Source organism: Gouania willdenowi, chromosome 17 (genome assembly GCF_900634775.1).
Source record: "Gouania willdenowi chromosome 17, fGouWil2.1, whole genome shotgun sequence".
NCBI classification, from domain to species: Eukaryota; Metazoa; Chordata; class Actinopteri; order Blenniiformes; family Gobiesocidae; genus Gouania; species Gouania willdenowi.
Genome location: NC_041060.1, coordinates 13014473 through 13029003, shown reverse-complemented (window position 1 = coordinate 13029003; position 14531 = coordinate 13014473). Strand labels below are relative to the sequence as shown.

Genomic DNA, 14531 nt, shown 5'->3' with positions numbered 1-14531 from the left:
CTCTCACTCATGTTTTCCCTTGACTCCAGTCTGTTTGTAAAAGTCTATATCAGTGTTTCCCAACCTTTTCACAGTCCTGTACCCCTTCAGACAATTAGTCATGAACCTCCTATCACTGCACACTTTGGGGCAACCGTGGCTCAGTGGTAGAGTGGGTCGTCCAACGACAGAAGGGTTGGGGGTTTGAATCCCACTCTAAGTCATTGTTGTTGGGTGCTTGGACAAGGCACTTCACCCACATTGCCTAGTATGAATGTGTTGATGGACCGATGGAGCACTATGGCAGCCTCACTTTTGTCAGTCTGCCTGAGGGCAGCTGTGGCTACAATAGTAGCTTACCACCACTGGAGAGAAAGAATAATGCACATCAATGTAGAAGCACTTTGAGTGTCTATGAAAAAGTGCTTTATAAAACTGGGACCCCCTTGACAACGAGGTGATACACCTCAAGGGGCTTACCCTAATATATCAATAATTTAGATTAAAAAAAATCCAATGCATTATTTTTATTATTAAAAAACATAATACAGTAAATCTAGTTCAAATAAAATGCTGTATAAAAATATCTGAGCTGGCACATCTTGTCACTTTGTGCACTAATCATGGCAACAACAAAGATTATCAAAAGCTAATTTTAAAAATAAAAAGAGGCCAAAAATTTAATTTGTGATATGAAAATGGGATCACAACCAAATTTTTTACGTCAACCACTGATGTAATGTCACATACAATGTAGCCCTACAATAAAATGTTGTCTCTGTAATGGAAAAAAGCTATTTACCTATGCTGTTGAGGAATAATATATAAGAATAAAAAAAGGAAAATAATCTGTAAGGAATGTACATTGGTAAAGCAATGTAGCTCTCGTAACAGTCACTCGATTAACCCCACACTGAGTTTTCAACTGAGGTCAGAGGCTGCACATGGCATGCAGCAACACCTATTGAAGCAGACAACTGGAATCATAAATCTATATATACGGACTTTATTCTAGTATAAAAATTGGTGGAGTTACATTTCACCATTAAGCCTAATAAGTTCAATATGAATATGAAAATGATGATGTAGTAGTAGAATAACACTTATAGGTAATATGTATTTTGAGACATAAAAAAGCAAGCTTTGTTTACTAGCTCTTAAGGTGCAGCCATTAATTAAAAAATGTATATTTGTCTTCTTTCTCATGTTGCTGAAACATTACAGCTCATGGGGAAACAGTGTAGATAATAATGTTCCTAAGAAACAAATAACATAGAAACAATTTGTGGAAGCTTCTGAGGGAATATGAATTATTTAGAAGATTTGATCCAAAGACTTCCTTTGACTCAGACTTGATGATTAATGTGAGGGTGATGTTTGATTTTCGACGGAGTGAAGTTACATCCAACCTGTGCAGCTGCCTTTTAGGTAACACTTAAAGTTTCATACATAAAGGCTGACAATATGCCGTCATTATTATGACATGACACCTGTCATTAGCATGAATAAGGTGTCATGAAGGCTGTCAATAAGTGTCGTGCGTTATTCTAACCCACTTTAAATTGGGTTGCGTGAAATTTCTGAAAAATTAGAATAGATTTTAAAGTTTTAAAAATGTTCTTAAAACAACTCACAATCTTAAACAACTGCATTTCTATACTTTCACTTTGTGAAATATAAACGTACTTCAACTAAAATGCAGTAATATGTACACTACCGGTCAAAAGTTTTAGAACACCCTAACTTTTCCAGTTATTTATTGCAATTCAAGTCGTGCAAGTCCAATGAATAGCTTGAAATGGTACAAAGTACTGAACAACCAGAGGTTTAAAAAAAGGTTTGGTTACCCAAAACTGCATAAAAGCAGTGTTAAAACACACTGTGGTACCAGACCCTCATGAGCATCAGGTGGACAGTATTGTTCATGGATTCCATGATTTATTTTTCAACTCAAATTGCTTATTTCTTCTATTCTTTCACTTCAGCGTGCGATGACAATCATTTTCACAAAAAAAAAATGGAAAAAGTGTGGTGTTCTTCTCATTCATTCCATCATTATGCTCTATAGTTTAAGTTTTAAATAGTTTTCTAAGTGAAATGTTGCAAAAGGGGGTACTTTGATTCAGAAATAAGAGAAAGGAGGTACTGGAGCAAAAGAAGTTTGAGAACCACTGCCATAACCATAACCATAACCCTAACTCCACTAGATCCCTCCACCTAACCCCAAAAATGCCAACATGGATCAAAAGGTGTCATGATTTAGCAAAATGTGTCATAATTTAGCAAACAACACTTAATAACAGCCTTTATGACATCTTATTAATGCTAATGATAGATAATGACAGCATAATGCCAGCCTCAGTCTTTTATTACATTGTATAGCCTCAATATGATGCACTTAGTGCAACCATAGACAAGGTTGAACTCATCAGGATGAAAATTGAATAATTTTAGCTGAGATAATTGACTTATTTTACCAGGAGTGATAAATTATAATCAAGCACAACATTTGGCAGACAACCCCCTGATGTGATCATGACAGATGACTAGTTTGGAAGTGTCTTCTGTGAACTTTGTGAAACATTTCCTACCTAGATTGCACAGATTTGAAATTGTAATGGTTTGCAAACACTGGAGTTATTTTATGTAATTATCGTCTCTGCGATTTCCATCAACCCACGTCCCTCTCTGACTTAACGCAAATGAACCCAAGCAGCTGCCTGCATAGGATGAATGTATAATGTTCTTTAGTCAGAACTATTGCTGCCAACATCTTCCCTGCATGTCTGCTGTTTATTATCTCATTAAGGCATGCAGAGCAATTTTGGTAGCAGCAAAGAGAGCTAAATGTTATTCTAAAAATATTAATTACACCACACCTGTCAAAGAGCAGAAAATAAGTGTTTTTGGTTGAAAAATAATCACCTCAAGCAGCCAAGTCTCTGGTTTCTTCTTGTTCTTCCGTAGCAAAGGTAATGCAGTTAAGCGTGATTACGTTTTATAAACAGGCGTGATTAGTCATTGTAATTAAGGAAGGGAAATTACTTTGAGGAGCTGTGGACTGAATAAACAGCAAGAAAATATGTAAATAAGCGGGCTACAATGTTGTCCTAGTGTCTGTTTTCAAACCTGCCTCTTTATAAATGATTAAAACTTCCATTAAACAACTAAAATATATGTAGATGAGGTTTTAGATTTTTTTATTTTATTGTTTTTATATAGATTTAACATGAACATAATAAAACATTCTTGCCGGTAACATGCAGGTTTATTCTCCAACATGCTGATGTAGCGCTAATATAAGCGCTTCATTGGTCAAACTAGTTTGTCTGTTCCTTAGGTTTTCTGTGATTACACGTGGTCTAGAATTATAGTTATTAAACGTTTCTTTTTTTTCTAGAGCCAAATGCAAAGATTTACAAGGTAAATGAGCAAATATCAAATCTGACAGATGATATATGACGCCAAATCCTCCTCCAAGCGCCAAATATCTTCTGTCAGATATGCACTGAAGTGAGCGATCCTAATCCAATCTGAGATAATTGTGGAGTCAAATTTTGTGAAAATCGATTGAATCATGAACTAAGATATGTATTATTGGAAATAATTCAAAGATGCCAAAGATGAGACATAGGGATTTTTTTAAATTGATCCCCTCCAAAAGTTGATGGAATCTTCCATGCCGTATGGTCTAACTTTGGTTAAAATTTGGTCAAAAGTGGATGGATGATGTTGCTTGCTTTTTAGACTAAAAAAAAAAATCACAAAATTGGATGGTCACTTGTATTTGTTTATGCAAATGATGTCATTTTGATATTTTTGTCCATTCCAAATGAAAGACACAATTAAAAAAAATGTTTTGTGTTTTTGATATAATCCTTCGAACAGACTAACAAACTCACACTGGCGAGAGAAACCCTGAGAAGGACGTGGTATTTAGGTATAGTTTGTAGTAATAATCACTCTCAGGCTCCAGAAGCAAAAACATTTGACTTGTAAAATCAAAGCACCAAACAAATCAGAGCCTTGAATGGGCTAAATCGGTTCTGTAAGTAAGTAAGTACGTAAGTACATTTATTAATTAAGCGCTTTTTGCAGATAAAATCACAAAGTACTATACAGAGCTGTGGAGAAATGAATACAACATGTGCAACAAAATAATAGTATAATAAAACATGGGTGCATTTACATAGTATTCCACTAATACTACAGGTTTTTTGTATACATCATGAGATTGTTTGAGTGACAGTTTTATGGGTGTAAACTTTTTTCATTTTTGTAGACTTGCATTAATGTTCCTTTTCTATATACAGTGCCGCAAAAAAGTATTTGCCCTCTTCCCAATTCCTGATTACAGTATTTGGCATATTTATCATACTTAAATGTTTCAGATCAATAAACCAATTTTAAAATCTAACAAAGCCAACCCAAGTAAATATAAAATGCTGTTTCACTTAAATAGAACCTTTTCAAACAAACTGTAGTGTGACAGTAAACAGGCAGTTCATGCTCAAAAACCCCAGAAAATGGCTGAGTTAAAACCATGCAGCAAAGAAGAGAGGGCAAAAACTCCTTCCCAGCGATGCTAAAGACTTGTTATCACTTATTGCAACTGTTTTCAGTTATTGCTGCGCAGGTGGACCTCACCAGCTATTAGGTTCAGGGACAATTACTTTTTCACATCGGCCCAGATGGGTTTGGTTTTTTTCTCCAATTAATAAATAAAATCCTCATTTAAAAACTGCATTTTAAATTTCCTTGGGTTGTCTTTGTGAGATATTAAAATTGGTTTGATACTCTTTGGTCATGGAACAGTCTCTTCAGGTCCAGCGTCTTGTTTCTCGGGCTAAATGCAAAACCATGACAAACCGTTTAACAGAAGCGTGCAATCTGCTTTAACTGGATTTCAAATGATTTTATGATATCTTAGTTGTATTTAAGTTACAGTATATGTTGTCTGCTTTTTTGTATACTGTGATGGTCTCCCTTGAAAAAAATGTTTTTCTCAATAAAAAAGAGAAAAGAAAACAAAACTGCATACTCACAGCATGTATGGACCCTTAATAAAACAAAACAGGATGTTAGTTTTACTTGGATTATGTCCAAAAGCATCTACACTATGGGAACTGGCGTGATGACATTTTGCCGGTAGTGTAATGGACTTAAATATCCCAAACCTGGCAACGCAGGACAGAATGAGTCTCTGGGACTCAAATCAGTCTGGGTCCTGAATTAAAATAACAATTGTTAGGTAGAAAAGCCTGAAAAAAGGTGTGGATATTATAGGTGAAATACTTGTTTTGTATGTCAGGAGTTTGTAAATCTGTAGCAAACTCTGTGTCCTTCCTAATTAAGAATGTAGTGAGTTTATATATATGTGTGTGTGTGTGTGTGTGTGTGTTTACAACAAAAATAAATCACTATTGAAACCACAATGAAAATGAAGTGTCACTTTCATGGCACACTGCATATATTATTCCTTGACACAATGGTATATCTCACTTAATTCTCATTATCATTCTGTGTAAACAAAGTGAAACATCAAACTAAAGTTGTATTTTAGTCTTTGCTATTTAGTTTTTGCTACTGCAGTATTCACAGATGGCGCCCCAGTAACAACCCTCTCCCATAATTTTCAGCTGAAAAGGCAACATCTGACCGCACACCTGCTGTTTGAGGACAGCCATCTCCTCATTTCACTTCAGACTTCACAGGGAGCACACAGTGAACAACAGAGGATTAGGATTCAGCTGTCTATTCGGAAATATACGAGGAAAAATAATAATATTCAGTTTTATTTGCCGTGCGTCATTTATGATCAAACAATAGACACAAGTGGGTTGTTTTAAGATTATGTTGGTCCTGTTCAATTTCACTAGTAAAGCTTACAGAGGCCCAGAGCCTGTGCGGCAGATATCCTCCTGCCAAAGACGTCAACGGCGTGGTCAGTGTATTTACGCAGAGCAACATAACAACAAAACACTTTGAACAACCCAACAGCTGTTGCTGTAAAACTAAACATTTGCTTCCAATTTTTACTTTTTTCCCCCCTCTCTACACAGTAAATGTGAAAGGCCTGGACTATCTTAAAGATGATGGTACTTCAGGTCCTTTTCATCACTGCCAAAAAATCAATGAGCATTAAGAAAAAGCACATGACAATCACATCAAAACAAACCTGGAACCAGCTCACAGAGGCAGAGATGAAAGAGTTCTTAGTTGTGTTTAACAGGCACTATACTTCAGGTAGCTTAAAGCTGGGGTATGTATGTTTTTTTTTTTGTTTTATTTGGTCAAAAATCTATAATCATCTCATTATATTGTATTGCATGTCGTAATCCAAAGTGTTCTGAGTGGACAGTGAATCTCTGCTCCTTCTCCTGGCCTTGTAAATGAGCTTTAGAAATACAGAAACGTAACGCTGGACTTCAGCCAATCTTTCTACCAACAGGGAGATCCCATGAGCTGTTTTAAGCATTACTATTGGCTGCTCGAGCTACTCGTCAAAAGTCGATGCGCATTCTCGCTCTGAGAATAGGGACAGCTGAAGTCTCTAATGTGGGTTTTGGCACAGCGGTTACATGGCAAAGCAAGAGCGAAAAGGAAGACTGAGGTGGAGAAGCAACAGAATAAAGGCATAAACGTGTTCAGGAGGAACCCTGTCGTGCAGCGAACTGCAAGCGATCCGCTTTCAGTCAGCGCAGTACGCCCCGAGTCAGTGAGAAAGAGTGAGAACAGACGGAATAAATAGCTTAATAAAAATGATCTAGGGTGGAAAGAACAGACCCAATACATCTGCAGTGTGGACAGAGTGTGTCTGCTCTGATCAGCTGAGATCGGCTGGTTGTGTTTGAGGAGCAGCTGTGACTCTGACCCTCTTACAGTCCTCACAGCAGTGAGTGATATGTGCTTTCATGTCTCTAAAACATCAGAAAATTCCATGAGCACAAGATAAAGTCCCTACATTTGTTACTAGCCTCTATGGAGAAAACAGTTACAAAGAGTTCCACGGTGTGTGCGTGCATGCAGAGCTTCTTTCAGATTCTACATACCCCAGCTTTAAGGGTTGACAAACATACAGTATTTATTTGCTGGTTTGCTTCAATAAGCTGGCAAGATTTGCTTAAAGCGTGCTCAGAGGTGAAAGTAACAGATTACAAGTACTTGAGTATATATCTAAATCAGTAATTTTCTACTTTTAAAAGGAGTCATTTGTTACATTTCTACACCCAACCGTAAATTATTATTGTTTGTTTTAAAATTATCAATAGACGGATTATATTTATAATGCACCACACCAAAACAGCATTGAATGGTGGTTATTTTCTCACTTTTAGAGTTCATAAATGTAGCTATACTTAATATACTAATCTTCTTTTATTTTGAATTGAATTCATTGGTGTCATTTTATCAGTAATATTTACACCTCTGAGCGTGCTACGCTTCATACTTTGCTCGGGCAACTATTTTTTCAGAAATTATAACCTCTTAACCTAAACCGATAAACCATTAAAGACCTTTAACTGCTTCATAGCCCAAATGGTTACTGTAAAATACATAATGGTTTATGTCATAATGGTGGTGCATCACTTCTCTCTGTTTTATGGTCCCATTAAAGTTAAATATACCTCACCCTGCATGCTAAAGGAAAGTACACATGAAGAGTATTTCCTCATGAATCTGATGAATATAATGTAAAATGTTTATTCTCTCTGGTTTTCACATTAGGTATTGTTTCTTTGATCTCCCTGGCTGTGCTCTCCTATGAGCGCTACAGCACCATGATGGGCCCGACTGAGGCAGACTCTTCTAACTACCGGAAGATATCCTTGGGCATCATCCTTTCATGGGTCTACTCCTTGATCTGGACCGTACCACCACTCTTTGGCTGGAGCCACTATGGCCCAGAGGGTCCAGGGACCACCTGCTCTGTCGAGTGGACGGCCAAGACGATGAATAACATTTCCTACATTATCTGTCTGTTCATCTTCTGCCTCATTGTGCCGTTCCTGGTGATCGTCTTCTGCTACGGGAAGCTCCTGTGTGCCATCAGACAGGTGAGGCTGATGCTGGAATGGGTGGAGATTTTAAATAATAGTTGCAATAGTTGCAAACACTTAATGTTAGATGTAGTATTAGATTCTTTCTCAGGTTAATAAGAACAGCGATTTTTTTTTACTTGTTATGGCAAGACTAGGTTTAAATTGTTCTAGAGATCATTAAGATATCATGATCCTTATATGCAGTGACGTGCAGTCAGGGTAGGCAAGGTAGGCAGTGCCTACCCAAGGGTGAATTGATATTTTGATTATTTGTTTTAATTATGATATATTTATAAATTGTTTATTTTTCCATTTCCGATGGCCTACAGTACCTATTTGAAAGTGTCCGCATCTTGTGTGTTTCATAGCCCAAATTACTAAACAGCGTTATTTCTGGAACGGCTGCCGTCTCACTCCGCTGTAAGGCAAGAGGAGGCCACACCCCCTACCAAAAGCGCACAGCTTTCTTAGCTTTCTTTCTTATTATGAATTGTATATTTTGATTAGCACATTGAGATGACTTTGTTGTAAATTACTTTTTACAAATAAAGTTGAATTGAATTGAATTGAATTAACAGTTGCCAGCAGAAACAAATGAAATTGTCATTGGTGGTCTCGATTTGCAAAGCCCTGCCTACCCAACCCTAGTGGTCACGGCACGTCACTGCTTATATGATATCTAAAAGACAGGAAACATGTTTTGAAGCTACTGCTTACAGATATTAAAGTGCAATGTTTTTGACAGTTTATTACAATATAAGGTTTTTTCTCTCTACCTTATTCCCGGATATTTTAATTGAACAGCTCTGAGTAAAAATGACAAGAGGAACACTTTTCTCAGTGTAGTTTATTAAGTTAGTCAGAAGTCAAATGTAGCAGCAGGCCTACTGTTCCTCCAAACACAACACGCAGGCGAGTATCAGAAACAAGAGAGTGTCCAGAGAATTGGGAGAAGACATTTTATCTTCTTGTGCTGGGCGTACTGCATACAATAATTGGTTGCTTGCAAGACGGTGCAACTGTGATTTCTCAGCTTTCATGTGGTATCAACAAAATGTGGGGTGTGTGGGGTGTTGGCATAGTGACATATGCTAAAATGCAACAGTCTTCAAAGATAGACTGGCAGTCATGAAAAGCAAGGCTCAACAAGGCTAATGTAACACCCTCAAAAATGGTGTGGCATTAGGCATTTGATTCTCCAAAAATGTACCACAATCGCTCTGTCTGGACTCGGAGGGACTATTGACCCTCATCTGTATTGCACCCCCCACTTTTCTCATCTATGTTAGAAAATGTAGATGGTAGAACAGTCACCTACAGGCGTTGAAACACATTAAGGTTATTTGCAGAGAGACAGAGTAGCTTTCCGGAGCAGCTACTCCTGCTGCTACTTGGTGAATGCTTTCAGTCTGTTTTCCACGAACAATGTCGGGAGCTGTTTTTTAAATAGGTGTCATACACATGCATGTCATGAAGACACATGTCACCCATCACACTAATGTGGCTTAAGGAGGTGTTTTTCATCACCTCAGGGTATATACTTAATAATAAAATATATATACAATTCAGAAAGGAGGTTTAATATAAATGATATAAACACTTCTGTATTATATTAGTGAATTGTAAGTGTACTAATGCATTTACTTTATCCATACTAATGGGTGAAAGGCAGGCAACACAAGTGGGCCACAGATTATAGGGAGGAAACAAAAGCAATTTCCACCTTATTGTGCTAGGAGTGTGACGATATCTCAATTAAGGCGATGTATCGCAATATTTTTCTGCACGATCGATTATCGAGTACCAATTTAATTTATTTTTTTGTTTCAAAACCTTTTCTGCTTTCTCACCAAAATGACCTCACAATTTTGTCACTGTTTGTTGAAGGAACTAATATTTTGTTTACTGGAATATTGCACTATAATGGCGTCACTGGTAAAAAAAGACCCTATTTTTTTGTTACAGAAAGCACTATTGGGATACATATTCATTTACATTGGCATGTTGACACTTATTTACAGAAATGTTGCACTAAAATAGTGTCACTGTTCAAAGGACACCTTTTCAATTTATTGTCTTTTAGAGATATAAAATGTTTTTTTTTCTTGTGATGTCAGATTATCGTAGATTGATTTCTGACCAATATATTGATAATCGCAGTATAGAGAGATAATAGTAATCGTGAGCTTTGTATTGCGTATTGTATCGTATTTCAAATTAAATTTGGGAAAATTTTGTGGAAAACAAGGAAAATTAAAGATTTTGAGAAAATTGAGAGTTCTTCCAACAAATTGAGATTAAGAATGACTGCCGTCATGTGATCACTGTGTGCCCTGGCAAATATTGTGGAGTTGGTGTAAATGCAAGGCCTGAGATATTGGAACTGAATTTGTTGGTACACAATGATTCATCCCAGTAAACCCAACGCAGAACCAGGAGAGGAGATAGTATCAAATTCATACAGAAGTACAACTGGGGCTCCATCCATCTTCATCTTTTTCTAATTCTTTTATAAGAGATATCAACATTTAGGAAGTGTGCACTGCAAACTCGACACTGTATCTAATTACACAAAGTGCCTCTTACTCTTTTTAAACTCCTTTCTGTGGGGACTTCACACCATATCCTTTGAGTGTCTCTTCTGAGCACAGAATCTTTTCCAAGTGGAAAGTACACACAGCTGTTTGACTAGATTGAGAAAGCAGATGGGGAAGGTAATTGTGTTTGGTACTTAGGCTCCAACTATCTTTATGTGGATCTAGTTCTTGTCACTTTCAGCTTCTTGTTTTATTTTTCTCCTTGTCCTGTCTTTGTCAACTATATCATTTTATGTGTTAAATCTAGTTAAATCCCGAGTCCTTTTCACATGTGAACCAAGAATCTTTCTAACCTGTGAGGCAGCACAAACTGCTGAACATGATTGTGGCCTTAAGCCTTGTTAGTAGAAATCTTTAAGGATTTCTTGTCCAGATGTCTGAGGTTTTATGTATTCCAGGTTAAGTGAAAGTTCATTGTATGTATTGCAATGTATCTTTCTACTCAGGAGCACCTGCCTCGCTGTTCTTTCCATTTTTTTTATTCATAGAAAGCCCTTTCAATTACAAACTCCCTGGATGACTTTATAAAGTAACAAATGGGTCCTCAGATGCTTAAAGCTGCAGTACGTAAGTTTTTTTGGCTTCATTTGTTCAAAAATCCATAATTACCTTTGAGCTTAATAGCCTTTTGCACCTTCTCTTGGCTCTCTATATGAGCTTTAGAAATCCAGGAGCGTGACGCGACTTTTAAGCCAATCAGAGATCTTTTTACAGAGTGCTCCATGAGCTGTTTTGGGGTGTTACTATTGGCTGCTCGACTAAAGTCGATGGGTGCTCACGTCCTCTATAGTAAGGTACTATGGCAGAGATTACAGCAGGACAAGTCCCCATCACTTAACAGTTACACGGCAAAAGCAAGTGGAAAAAAAAAAGACTGGCATGGTGAAGAGACAGTCTAAAGCCCCAAACATACCACTTTGAGTCCGTGCGGACCTCCGTGACTGCGCAAGGTCCGCCCTATGTACTGGTTTCAGAGAGCATGTAAACCTAAGAGAAGCATTTCCAAAGTGGAGAGAACAGATGCAATTAATTTTGCAGTCTGGATGCAGAGTTGTGTGGTGGGAGAGGAGCTCACGCAGAGCCTAAAAAAAACAACAGAAACTGCAATAACACAAGATAAAGTCTCTACAATTGTTACTAGTCTCTATTGAGAAAAAAAGTTGCTCAGAGCTCCACAGTTGTGAGTGTTCACGAGGATACTGGTAAGGGACGATAGGTTTCAAAAGAGGGAGGGAATTGTCAGCGTGGTTGTTTCTATACAAGTCTTACAATTCTACATACTGCAGCTTTAACTGATTAGCCATATTTATCAAGCTATTCCTACCATCGTATTTCTGCATTGTAGCGGGAACTATTTCCTGCTGTCGGATGTCACTTCCATCTGGGGATATTTTCAAAAGAGAAGTATAGTCTACATTCTATGCTGGTCTCAGCATCCTACAGCAGAACTTTGCTTGAAGAATATGCTGACTTGCCTTCCATATCGGAGCCTTGTTCTATATGTTTGCAAGGTAAGCAACACACACACACGCACACATCTTTTCATCACACCTTTTTCTACTTATTACGCTACAGTAACTCACGTGGTGGTTAGAGAGATGAAATCCACAATCCTGTTTTGTTGCAATTTGATTGTAAATTGTGAAGAAAACTAAAATATTTTGGGGGTAAAATTGTAATTTGGCAAAAAAAAATATTATTTGCAGTTTTGTTTTTCACTTACTGGATCTGCAAACATAGCCATATGTCATCAATAGCCATCAGCCATTCTTAAAGTGTACCTGTAGTGAGTTTTAACTGCAAGTTCTATCAAAATAACATAGTCAATACAAGATGTTTATTCAGGTAACTTTCTATAAAGTGCTTGTAGAACCAGAAGTAGAAAAAACCTGATGGATACGGTAGCGCCTTCTTTTTGAAGTTATAAAATCTCGCAAAAAAAAAAAGTAATTTTTTTTTAAACAACAGTGTAACAATAGAAAAATATGTACTTGTTATAATGTCCATGATGTATAGCAAAAAGCCTAATATACTTATTATACATATTCATATTGAAACTTTCCCTGTAAGTAATAGAAGTACACTTTGTAACTAGTTTGAATAGCTTCTTCCTTGTATTAAAGAACAACAAGTATATTCGTTTGGACCCGTTTGAGGATAAAATATTGGTGTTTCCAAATTCTCAACAAAAGTAAATTATAGCAACAATTTTGACAGTGAAATTATTGTGATTCAGAATGAATCTGTTAAATGTCACAGAGACAAGGATAGTTATAAATAACCACAAGTGAGAAATGTGTTCACGGTGTCAATCAGTGTTGGTTTAACTGTGAATGTTTGATGTTAAAATAACATATCATACAGTTCCTAAGTGCACCAATATGATATTAATCCAAATGCAATTTCCCTTTGTTCAAATAAGATGCTTTATTCTGTTGTCGCACTTGTTTTAGATTTTGTAAATCAAACAGTAAACTGGATACACTGGATATGCTAATAGATGCAGATATGTTGATGGTTCTATGAAAACACTATCCTCTGAATGCTCACTGTCTAAAGCCATTAGCCACAAACAGCCTGATCTCAGCTGTGTTTGGCACTTTCACATTGTCTATATTGATGATGGGCACAATCACAAATGTTTGTTGTTTCTTGTAAGATCAAGAAACTGTTTATATGTTGAAAAATGTTTACAGCTCAGTGAAGAAATGGGTTGATCATGTAAACCAAAGTTTTCTAACTTAACTGCAAGACATGACACACTGTGTGCGGGTGAGAATAATCCCACGACACAACAAATAATCACAAAAGTCACATTGGTATCGTTTTGTCCCTCATACTGGCACCTACTACCGGTACCGATTCAGTAAAAAAAAAAAAACAATGCTTAAGGCACTGACGCTAGTCCATTGTAAAAAGTTTGCTCTATTATTTTAAATAATACATTCTGATGCACATTTTTTACATTAGTTGCGTTGACGTATCAGTTTGGAATAAATCTAAGGTGATAATTATCAATGAAGGCATGCATTTGCATTCAGTTAAAGCTCGATAATGTTATTCACTGTCAAGACTCTTATTAGCAGTTCCAGAAAGATTCATTTTGTCTTCTTTTTCAATAGTATGTTAAGTTAGGGTTTTTTTTTTTTATTCAGACAATGTCTTTCAGGAAATTTTTTATCTTCCAGTTCCAGCAAGAACTATTACACGGAAGTCAATTGAAACTTCAAAGGAAGCATCAAAAGCAATCAGCAGAACTCCTCTGACGAAGACTGGCAGTTGACAGTCGAAACATGTTTGGAGATAAACATTTCCTGGAAAACCTTGTCACTATTTTATAGCTCTTTGTGCTCATGTCAAGCAGAAATATTCACAATGCATGTCACATGGTCCACAGTACACAACGTGTTCCCTACATCCTGCCCACCACTGTCTCCAAACCCAGACAAAATACGGAAAACTAACTAAATAAATAAAAATAGCACAACAACAGCAACATTATAAGTGTAGACAGATACATTACAAAAAACAAAAAAAAACAACATCTTAAAGGCACTATGCACTATACCTATGTAACGAGATGGGTATTTCCACCGCTATGATCGCCCTTAGGGGTCAGTATGTGAGAGAGAGAGAAAAAGGGGCATATCCCTGTCTGTTCCATATCGACCACCTGGGCCGACCACATTCAGCAGTAACAGATCACAGCACGGTACAAGCTCCACGCATCAGGCTAATTGCATTATAAACCACTACGTCTATAACACACATCAATAAGGCAAAAGAAACGATGTCACCCTATACAGTAAAAAATAAGAATACAATAAAATAAATGACAGGCATAGGGCCTTTAAAGTATATGGGCTACATGATCCTCAGATTCCCCCGAGAATGTCCAAAAAGGTGGTCCATG

At 37.0% G+C, this 14531-nt stretch overlaps 1 protein-coding gene across 1 annotated transcript in view; it reads left to right on the top strand.

The window, feature by feature from the left end:
- Positions 1-14531, top strand: part of LOC114479365 (vertebrate ancient opsin-like) — a 72949-nt gene that overhangs the window by 4622 nt on the left and 53796 nt on the right. The window contains exon 2 of the mRNA XM_028473033.1: positions 7708-8036. Within this exon, the coding sequence (XP_028328834.1) occupies positions 7708-8036 (329 nt within the window). The remainder of the gene's footprint in view (positions 1-7707; positions 8037-14531) is intronic.